Genomic DNA, 11,458 nt, shown 5'->3' on the forward strand with positions numbered 1-11,458 from the left:
TAGGGGAGTCACGAAGCCGAAGATTTTTTTTCAGAATTGAATTAATTGCTGCTAAGTAAAAATCGCTAGTTGTATGTGTCAAAAACTCTACAAGCAATTACAACTACAAGACTGGATATTGTTACGTGAATAAAAATTATATATCGTTTTGTTTTGATATATTTAAACATTTTTTTTAAAAATTTCGGTTCTGGTGCAACTTTTTTTTAAAGTTTTTTCCTCCGTTATAACAATGTTCAAAACGATAACGATAATTAATAATTAGTAATAATTTATTATTTAAGCTATATCTTTACATGGAATTACTTTTTTTTTGGAAATAGTTTTGCTGGTAACAGTAAGATGTTATTTCGTGTGGTGCTTTTCCTGGCTTGATAACTTCCGCCACTTTCCACATATTGAAGTTGAAATGTTGTCATTTTTAGTTATACCTGAACTTAAATCAAAACCTGGCGCCTTTTTTTAGTTTATGATGTAATGTAATTGAAAACTTTGATATTTCGTCGTGGTCAAGTGAGGTTAAAACCTCTCTAGGTATCACTAAAGTGCACACTCTATCTTGTCTATGTTTATTATCTTTGAGGTGTTGGTCATATTTGAGATGCGTTTGTGTAGGATTGTGGTAAGAATTAAGATTTGGCGAAAACCTTGTTTGTATATCTCTGCCGTGGGATAAATGCAGGGAAGGAACGCACTAATCTTGAGTATTGCCCTCTGAGCTCTCTCTATTTAAAAAAAATGGTTTTACGAATTCATAAATTGCGATGCAATGGCTGTTGATTAGGGGCATGTTTAAGAAATGTGTATGTAAAAAATAAAATATATTTCAGAGTGAAAGAGCTAGGAACATCTGAAGGCCCCAGACGCGGCGAGTCCCCTCTTGCGGATGTTGAGATGGAGCCCGAACAAGACGATCTCGCGCATCTGCGCTCTCTTAATGTGAGTATATTGATGAGTGAATACGTGTTCTATATGAAGTTTTATTATGGACTAAATATTATATATACTCAAGTGTAAAGACATAAATATTTAATTAATTATTGCAAGAAAATAATTTTCTAAAAACGTTTTAGTCTAAACGTTTGCCCCCATATTATATGAAAAATAACAATGTTTATCATAAATTACTGATCTCTTTCCATCATAACGTAAATAGTAAGAGAAAGAGTTTTAGAATGATCAGGGTGTATCGGTAATAGGGGTTTCGTCTTGACTTGTTTTATTTATATGTAGTATTAATTCTTCTTCAACGGATATAAATGCGAATATATTTATTTACGTATGACGTGGCATTGTTGAAGACGTTTGCTGTAAGACAGTCTTAACGAGTTATGTAAATGTTCGTATTAATTAATCATAACATCAGCATAATCCGCCATATATAAATCGGCATGTCACATAATAGAAGCATTAACATAATGTCGTAATAATAGGAAAGTTAATTAGAGTTGGTGTCAAACTTATGATCTAGATATTCGTGTTTATATCCGTTAAATAAGTTTAATGTCATAAGTAAACAAAATATATATTTATATATTAAAGTTTCTATTTCTAAGAATATGTATTTCATCTTCTGGCATTTTTAACATTTCCTGACACCTATATGATTAAGTGTTACAAAAACCTAATTATTGTTGGTGCTGGGATTATATTTTGTTCAACAAATGTTGTTCGAAATGGAAATCATAATTGATAAGTGTTTTTTCTTTGCAGAATAATTGTTATCTAGTGTACCCTGAGGTATCTGAGTTTGTTTATTTGTTTTCCTGTCATGAAATTTGCTGTCCAGGGTAAATAATGTTTTTTAAGTGGCGTATATGTCTAACTTATTAATGGTTAGACATAATATGCAATGTAAAATTTATTAAGTTTTTTTTAAACATTTATCTGTCGGTTAGTTTTAATAAATACTCTCTATATTTATCGTGGACAGGAAGTAGTCATTTTTCACCGGAAGGTTCTAATTTCATTATTTTTGATACTAAAACTGGGTGACGTTTTATTAACAAATAAAATTTGTGGATTGTCTAATAATGCCTTTTTTGTTCTCGTTAATATCGGCTAACAGAATCATATTAATATTGTGTTAAATTACGCTGTGCTTTTTTGACTTTATTTTTGTTATATTGTTATACTAATTCTTTGTCGTAAGAAAATATTATTAGGAAAATGTTTAAATATATATTTGGATCCAATTTAATTTATTTTCCCACTTAAAATGGGTGTCTATGGGCTGCGAGGACTGCCTTTTTGGGCGTTCCGTAGGCTCGTTTGCCCCCCATTTGATTTGAATAAAAAAACATTGAGTTTACAACTAAATTAAACTATATTAAAAATATGTTGTTACCATAATTTTTAAGTTTATACTTTGTTCATGTGTTTTGTCGTGACCGATATATTTTATATGTTATAAGATTACAAGGTGATTATCAAAGAGTCCTTACAAAATTTAGAAGTTCTTATAATTTTATTTATTATTACCATATTTGTTCATTTTGACATAGGTTTCTTAGTATTTCTTCCAAGCATAGTGTAATGTATAGTATACATTTTCAGGAAGGCGACATGTCAGCTGAGATGTACAACTTCCACGAAGCGATAGACGAGCTTCAGCGTGCTGAGGAAGAAGTTTTGGACAATCATAAGGCAATCTCTGACTATATGCAGCATACTCTGCAAAGATGCAATCAGTTGCTCGGTATCACTAGAGACGTGGACTATGATCAGGATGGTATGTTTACACACATGTTACTGTTTCTCCTCCCTACTCTCACAAAACATCTCTATTTTCACACATAAACACTTTTAGATTTAATGTCAAAAGTTCTTTATTTATTATAATTAAATAAATAATTCCTTATAAAACAAAAATATATTACTTTCGTTTAAAGGTAAATATTGTGCATTTAGGTGTAAATCAGGTCACATTTAAATAGTGTACATGTAGCGAATATAAGGTTTAGGTATTAACCTAAATTGAAAAGGCGAAGTAAGGCCCCAAGGCCCCTTGAGCCCGGAGCTTGACACGGTTTAATTTGGTACAATGTATTTGTGGCCTACAAGATTTACTTTATAATATTCGATAATTTTCAAAATAGGTAGACAATGCGAGGTTTTGACCGCCACTATTGACAGGCTTTAGTCACGTCTTTCATTCATAATTCATAATTGATGGTTAGATATAAATAATTTGTTGACCTGTTTCAAGATAAAAGGCCTATGTCATTTGCACAATGGTTGAGTATGTGAGTACGTGTTTCAGGAACGTACATGTACGCTCGGAAGCGTATACGTGCCGTCAGCTATGGCCTTGGCACTGCACGATCGCGGCATTTGCTAGGTTTGAAATGAGAAACATCAGTTACTAAATCATATTAATTTATCATCGCTAGATAATATGCCAATGCTATCGCTCACTGCCATAGATAATAAATAATGGGTGAATGGTGAACCATAAGGTTTTTGATTTTGTTACAATAATTGTAATCATGAACACATAACATTCAAAACTGTATACTTCAGACACTTAAGGAACCGTTACGTAAGTAGATTTATAAACCCCCCCCCTCTCCTTTGTTAGAAAAAGTATACAAAGCTCTGAAAACTAATAATACATAAATGTCTTAATTTTTGTAGGAATCCTGGAAAATGCATTTCGTTTTCAAGCATAGACAATGAATAATCACAAAATAATAATATCAAATACTCCCCTCTTCCCCCTATAGAGCTTAAGTAATAATTTAACGGTCCCGTATAGGTTGGAAGATCCTGTCGCCCGTTGCTCAAATAAATGTTTCATTCATTTTGTGTTAAATCAAAATAAATAATATAAAATGTTAAATAATACAAAAACCCATTGTTAAAAATCATTTTAACAACGCGAATCGAACCAAATCGCTTAGACACGCTTTTCGCGGAGTACGTTCCATTCTCAGTCTATAGTATGATTTCTCCTCCATTACAGCATATGCGACGCAGTGGGAGGAGCTTTTGAACGAGCAATTGGCCGTGTTGGCTCAATCTCGTGACTTGGTCGCCGAATTTCGCACCAAAATGCAGCAGGAGGAACATATATCGCGACACATTCAGCCCCCGCGCCATCAGTAGATATGGAATTTAATTTGCAGTTTTCGAGTCTTGCAACTGGCAACATTGTCAACTGTCAACATTGTCAACTGTCAAACGACGTTGTAGCCGTCATTCGGTTTCTGTGCTGTAAGCTCTCCGTCATTATAGTTTCTTAGTATTTTGTTAGAAATAGTTTTCTGGCTTTGATCCAACAACTTAATTTGTCACAGTTCTCATTTTATTTGTGTATTACTTGTATGTTTCTATGAAAGCTTTTTAATAAACACTTGTTTCTTTTATTTTACAACATATGTAGTAAAGTTCCTATGTATATAAGCACTATGTATGCATTTGTCCAGACTTCCTTTTAAGAGAAATAGAAACCAGAGTCGGGTTTGACGTTTGACTGTGTTGCCATGCATGACGGCCACTTCGTATTTGGTCAGCTGTGACATAAACGGCTATAACACAGTAGATCTTTTTGCCGAAACAATGAATGTGTAGCTGGGCTACTTATGTTCGCAATTCTAATACAACAATTTAACTCATCTAACTACATTACGTCAATCGAGATACCGTCGTATTATTAATATATTATTAGAGACTGTTTATTTTAAGATGTGTTTTAAGCACGAGCGAAGCCCGCGTCACATCTTTGGGCGTTAAACTTTTGATGGATTTTGTAACTGATAGACAACTATAGTCTTAACGATTTTTATTGAAATAAAAATGTTTTAAAGTGATTTGAATAGTTTTATTAATGTCGCATTGGAAGTTTCTATGAAATCGTTAAAATATTTCTATTTCAATACTCGTTCATTGGATACGTGTTTAGAAGCAGCTGTGTATTGCCATTTAAAATTTCCTTAAAATTGTGTAAATTAGCCGGTGTGTTCTTAACATTGCATTTAACTTCTCTAATGGCCTAATTATGTTTACGGAAAGGTTGTAAGCTTGAGACCTCGTTATTCCTTCTCTGAAATCGTCCATTTTTTTTTAAATCTGGAAATCCTATTCCATATATTTGTACGTTCTCATATACTCGTAATGTTGTGAAATTTCATGTTATTTAACAATTGTGCTATTTATGTGACACAAATGAAAACTCATGACAAAATTACCTGCCTTGGAACATGTACATTTAAATGTTTTGAACTTTTTGAAATTGTTTTTCCTTAGCTATTTCTCCTGTTTCCAGTACTTATAAAGTATATGTGAGCATTATTTAGTCCAAGAGAAGATTTACATATTAACAAAAGTTTTGAGGGTTATCGGCTATTTAATTACTCATTATAGGAACTGTGACATGGCTTTTCGAAGTAATGTTTTATTAATGAGTCATCTTTTTTTTTATTTTATTAGTTTTTTTTAATCACATAAAATTGATACACTAAAACATGAGAAGCCGGTGAAATAAATTTCTATACACAAGCAATTAAATAGCAAAATAAAAATTGTAAAACATTTGAAAAGACTACGGTCCGAATTCTAGAACATATATCGTAAAACTAGTAGGCAACGTCAAACTATTTCGATATGTCAGACTTGACATTGATTGAGACAATTGTGAATGACGGGCCTAATTTATGATTTTGAGTTAATAGTTTCATACCCGGTGCTTAAGGAATGTTTTGATGTTATTAAAATTGCTTAATGCTAATGTTAAAGTCATATATTTATATCGTTTATTTGACGTATAAGTATGTGATTTAAACTGATTATTTAGTTAGCGATGTCCTATGTATACTATGGCTTATAAAGTTAGATAGCGCTTGGTACTCTGTATCAGAGTCCGGTTATGAAAATCTCTTCTTGTTTGTAAGAGCCATTATAAAAGCAGAAAATGACAGAAAATAGAAGTCCTTAGTGCTAAAATTTTTATATTGTAAGTTTGTTTTGTTTTCATTGTGAGTTCCCGTTTCACAGACATTTATGTGTCTTCTGAAAGGTTAAAGGAAAAATGCCGCCAGGATTTCTGACAATTTACACTAATCTGCTATGTTGATTGTAAAATCTTTTGAAATTTGTGTATCATAAGAATGATTTTGTTTTGTTTTATTTGTATTTTTTTTAATTTATCACTTTTAATTTCTAGTCTTTTCTTTTTGAAAATACAATATGCTGTTACAAAATGCAATAAATGTAAATATGTTTTCTTATCCTTATTATGTCGGAAATATTTTTTTTTTACCCATGGTACCAGAATACAAATGGATGGAAAAAAAATGGATCTAATGTCAAATATATCAGTTTAATTTGAGCAATTAAAATTATTTCTTAAACATTTATAACAATAATAATTTTTCAGTTATGATGTATAGTAGTAAGAAATTTATTATTTTGCGGCATATTATTAGTCTGCGAAGTAGTTTCAAATTCACCTTCTATTCTCTGCAAGTATAATGGCTCGATAGTAACTAAGTTTTGCCTTAATCAATTTTGTTTGTATAGAAATAAAAATCAATGTGTGGAATGCGAGGTGCGGCGCGACATGCTTTATTATAATAATACATATTTTAACATCGCACATTATAATAAATTAATCGAAATTGAATTTTTGTACTCATTTCAATCGAACCTCAAGTTTTTCTTTTTTAAATTTTCATTTTTTAATAAATTATTTTTAAATTTCATCAAAAATTATTTCGGTGTTGCCAACTCGAAGAAAAATTTACCAAAGGCTACCGAAAAAGACGTAGTCATTTTAGTCAATAACTCGGTCACAAAAGGCTTGTGGTGCTAAACGAATCCTAAATAATTTTTATGCTTAAGAGTGCGAATCACCCAATTTATCGACGAAAGCCCTAAGTTTGCAACACGGCCACATAAAATTCCAAGTTACATCTGAACTGGAAAGAAGTGGTATAAGTTATAACATTATCTCTAGCAGAACTCGAGTAAGCTTTCCACATGCAAATCCTCGTGTCTTTTCTACTCACCTGTGTGGATTTTTAGTAGGATCAAAAAATATACAAAATCTGCTTGAATAATTTATTAAGACACGGAGTTTGTACTGAATAGTGTTCAACCATACAATACTATTAAGGAACTTACTATCGTGGAAGACACGCATGAAATAATTACAAAATAAATTCAAATGTGAGTTTAAAATTTCCAAGTTAAACAATATTTGCTTCACTAAAAATATATCACAGAATTTAAAAATAAATAGGGTTTAACAATCATATTTACATATTTACAAAATTTTTAGGGTTGTATTTATATATGTTGCATACATGATGTATAGTATGGTAAAGAATTTGAAAGGGACTTTCACACAAATTGGAAAAATTTAAAATATGTACTAGGTATTTTTATGTGCAACTGTATGAGCTATGTTAATACTGTGCGTTGATACCTATCTATCTAACTTAATAACATAAAATTTTCCTCATATATTATTTAAAATATAAATACATGGCATGAAATTAACATTGTCAGTAATTTGAGTGACCATTTACCAATAGAACTAAAATTTTCTTATATCTAGCCTTAAAACTAAAAGACAGCAAAAAAAATATTGCATATAAAAAGACATAGACCAAATATATAAATGCTTAATTCATTTTCCTCTATGAATTTATGTACACTGCTAAACACTAAATTGTGTTTTAAGAAATATTTTAATATAGGAGGAAGAATAGATAATATAAGAATTGTCTTTTTGGTACAGTTTTTAATACTATTTCTAAAGTACATAATATACACAGTGTCTAAAATTAGTTGAGTCCTCTCAAGAACAGGATTCTTTGAATTAAATTAAACTAAGTTTCTATAACTTCAAGATCTTCCATGACCATTTTTTAATTTACTTGAAGTTTTGACAGGGCTCAAGTGGAAGTCGTGACTTGAGATAACCATTGGAATATGGATTTAATAATAAAATATTAATTTATATTTTGTTGCCTATAAATGTAAGTAATTAGTGAAAATATGCGTATCAACTGCTACTGATACTTAAATGTATTTTAGAGTTGTACATCAGAATAGCACCATTGTGATCTTAATTATAATTTCAAAATCCATCTCATTTGTTACTACTGACTACTTCCTAACATGTCTGTATAGGACTATTTTTATAAAATATCTTCAAAACCTTCACCAGTCAGAATATGTGGTTCTCCAATAGCAGGTACCATGTGGCTATATTCACTTGTAGCCCACAAATACAAATTTAAGGTTCGTTCTGTGCATTGAGCTATAAACCTGGAATTAACATTGAGTATTTAAGGTTTAATATCTACAATGATAGATCACACAGTTTAAGTTTCAAACAAAACATGATTTTAGTAACTGAAAGAGCAATTATTTAAACAATAGTTGGTTAATCACTTTTTAAAATATGTTTTTGCTGTTGGCTTTCCATAATAAAAGGAGTATATAAAATTTAAATGTTAATATCTCACATTACCTAACAAATGGTCTAACATCTCCTTCATTGGCCGTCTGCAAATGCTGGTAATACATATGACGGTGTTGCTTAGCTATGATCACAGGTGGGTAACCAGCTTGCATTAGTAGTAGATTCATAAGAAGTCGGGATGTCCGTCCATTGCCATCTATAAATGGATGAATGTGTACAAGTTTATAGTGAGCTAATGCTGCATATCTGAAATTAAAATGAAGTTGGTAAGAAATATAATTGGGTTATGATAAATACTTAAAGTTTCCATGCTATAATAATCCAGTTGTGTTACAACTGATATGGGTGCTAGTATTTTTAAAAATAATTTTGAATAAATTGATTTTTGGGAAAAAATTTCATTCAATTGTTTTTTAAATAAAATGACGTCTTCATCATGGTAATTTAGATAAAGATTACAAAACATCACAGTTGCCGTTGTGATTGATCAGCAACTTGGTAGATATATTCCTAATTATATATATGTACATAAAAATTTAGTTTTTAGCAAATAACCAATAAACATACAAATCCTGCAGCCGGACCTCATACTATTAGTCCTGGCTTAACTGATTATGTTCATTTGGGTTTCCTAAGAATCTAATATTCTACATAAATTGTGCAGACACAAATACATTAGTGCACAGGATACAACACATATTTGCACAGCTCATCATTTACATATTAACAGCTTATAATGCTGTGTTTAATAAAATTAGAAATGAAAATTGAAGTAATGAATTGTAATTATATATAACTACTTGAACAGTATATTAATTGACCATAAAAATTGCTGTATTTACCTTACTGGATGCAGTTCCATAGCATCTTCTGAATTCAGCCATTCTAAGAACTGAGTCATTAGTTTTTGAATCTCAGATGGTCCTGGAGGAATATGTCCTCCTACATATACCTGTGTTCTTCTGAAATGACCACCTTCAATGGGGTCCACATGCCCTAATACTCTTTTATGTATCTCTAGTATATCTCCCATAGTTATATCACGCACACGATACAGTAATGTTGAATTTATATATTTCATTGCCGCATCTAATCCTAAGATCTCATTATGTTCATCAATACTTTTTCCAGCTACTGCTATTCTTGTTTCCAAAATACTTCTTGTTTGAGATAAAGTCATTGTATTCCCTTCTATACCTACAGTATGGTAAATATGTTGGAAATAAGCTTCTTTCTTTGCTCGGCGCAAAGCAGCATCATTTTCTGGTATTGATAGTAATGCATCTCTTTTTTCATCAATCTTTCGTAACATTTCTCGATCAAGATTTTCAACTATACTTGCTGTTCGTTGTCGGTTTGATAATGCTCCTCTATGATTAGGAAAATTGCTTAATGCCAGTGTATACAATTGATCAGCTTTGACCACATCTTGCTTTGTGTCTTCTAAAAACTCACCATAGTGATTGAGGATGTCTGGGTGTTTTGGTGAAAGTGCAAATGCATGTTGAAATAATTTTAAAGCCTTATCTGATTTGCCATTTTTCTTCATTTCCAGTGCCGCGTTCAACGATCCAACAGCTTCAGAATCCCTTGCTTTATCATAGCTTTTAGGGGAAGGTGGGGGATCCCCAGCGAAAGGTTCTAAGTAGTTACCGTACAAGCCAGCTGGCAATGGGGAAAATGGCTTAATAAATTTAACATCGTGGCTTAAAATTTTATGTAGAGATATAACAGCTGCAAAAGTGCACACCACACTAGAAAATATAATTACAGTTCTACAACGATCCAGTAGAAGTTTCATCTCTCCTTGTATTTTCCAATCGCACTTCATAGTTTCACTTTGCGAAGGCCTTCCCATAAATAACATGACTAATGTGGCTAAGGTAACGTATAGTCATTGATAAAACATTAGAAACAACGCATGTTGATAGCCTTGATTTCATTGTTTATTATAGTAATAATACATTTTATAAGCAAATCGTAAAAACACACGTAATTTCATTGCAAAATTGAAAATTCGCACAATTAGAATTAAGCGAATCTGACAGTGAAAACTGACACCAACTGACACTAGCGAGTACCTTTGCGTATTCCCAGATGTGTAAGTGACAATGACACCTTTTTTATTCTACCAATTTTTATTCTCTAGACGGGGCCAATTACCAAAGGATACGGAAAATACAACAAATAATTTGTTTACCTAAACCAAAGATTTGTCATAAAATGTCTGTCTGTCACTACCATGCCATGGGAAGTTCATAAAACATGTAGGTATGTCATTTATTTACGGCATATTACATGCCGTGGTAGTGGCGCACACATCTTTTACATTTACATCGAATAATCTATATCTTCTCTTCGGGCACTGCGATGCTTACTTTCTTTTACAAAAGTCTTTAAATTTAAGCTGGTGGTGGTGGTTTTAGAGTAGGTATATAGGTAGGGAAATAAAAATCAGTTGCGGGCAATACTGGGGAAATTGGATTAAATGATCTTTTTTTTACAGGGGGCAAACAGGCAAGAGGATCACCTGATGTCGGCCTTTTAAGAATTGGTACGCTTTTTTCTGGAAGGATCCTAAGTCGAATTGGTAATAACCAATAGAAAACTAGAAAATGGACGGTTTGTCTACATATATCAATACATTATAGATTTTTTTTAATACGCCTGCAGCGAAAATTCCTTGGAGGTTTTTCAATCAAACTCCCCCGAGACATCTACAATATCAGTATCTTCAAATTCGTGTACAATGATTTCAAAGTTCCAATTATGAATTTGGAACACGAATATTATTTAAAAACTTCTACCGATTTGGGCCATTTCACATATTTTTTGTGTTCATTATCAACAATACAACATTATTTACAATATCGAATAGGATGATAAAGAAAACCCAGAAAGAAAAAGAAAATAGTATTGCAGTGATTGCCTTGCACGAAGCGTATGTATGTTGTATGGAATGGAGCCGACATCCAAAGATTGGTATCAGCTGTACTATCAACAAACACAACACACAACAAAACTATT

The 11,458-nt window shown here is 31.8% G+C and overlaps 2 protein-coding genes and 1 long non-coding RNA gene across 7 annotated transcripts in view; 2 read left to right on the forward strand and 1 right to left on the reverse strand.

The window, feature by feature from the left end:
• LOC110993653 (kinesin-like protein Klp10A) overlaps positions 1–4,811 on the forward strand; it is a 39,723-nt gene extending 34,912 nt beyond the window's left edge. For 3 of the 5 annotated variants that reach the window (XM_022259994.2, XM_022259999.2, XM_022259998.2), the window contains 4 exons: positions 831–939; positions 1,714–1,740; positions 2,557–2,731; positions 3,965–4,811. In XM_022259994.2, the coding sequence (XP_022115686.1) occupies positions 831–939; positions 1,714–1,740; positions 2,557–2,731; positions 3,965–4,107 (454 nt within the window). In that variant the 3' untranslated portion in view covers positions 4,108–4,811. Of the gene's footprint in view, positions 1–830; positions 940–1,713; positions 1,741–2,556; positions 2,732–3,262; positions 3,412–3,964 lie in introns of those variants that run through there. The other 2 variants (XM_022259997.2, XM_022259995.2) reach the window with 2 other exon arrangements.
• A 2,234-nt stretch (positions 4,812–7,045) lies between these two features.
• LOC110993655 (protein adenylyltransferase Fic) lies at positions 7,046–10,477 on the reverse strand. Its single transcript, XM_022260001.2, has 3 exons — positions 9,274–10,477; positions 8,480–8,677; positions 7,046–8,274 (listed from the first exon to the last, which is right to left on the reverse strand). The coding sequence occupies exons 1-3, from the start codon at positions 10,296–10,298 to the stop codon at positions 8,145–8,147; spliced, it is 1,353 nt and encodes a 450-aa protein (XP_022115693.2). The 5' UTR covers positions 10,299–10,477; the 3' UTR covers positions 7,046–8,144.
• Positions 10,478–10,587: 110 nt separating this feature from the next.
• On the forward strand, positions 10,588–11,231 carry LOC123690050. Its single transcript, XR_006750877.1, has 2 exons — positions 10,588–10,858; positions 10,938–11,231. It is a non-coding gene; the product is annotated as an uncharacterized LOC123690050 (long non-coding RNA).
• Positions 11,232–11,458: the final 227 nt, after the last annotated feature.

Source organism: Pieris rapae, chromosome 20 (assembly GCF_905147795.1).
Source record: "Pieris rapae chromosome 20, ilPieRapa1.1, whole genome shotgun sequence".
NCBI lineage: Eukaryota > Metazoa > Arthropoda > Insecta > Lepidoptera > Pieridae > Pieris > Pieris rapae.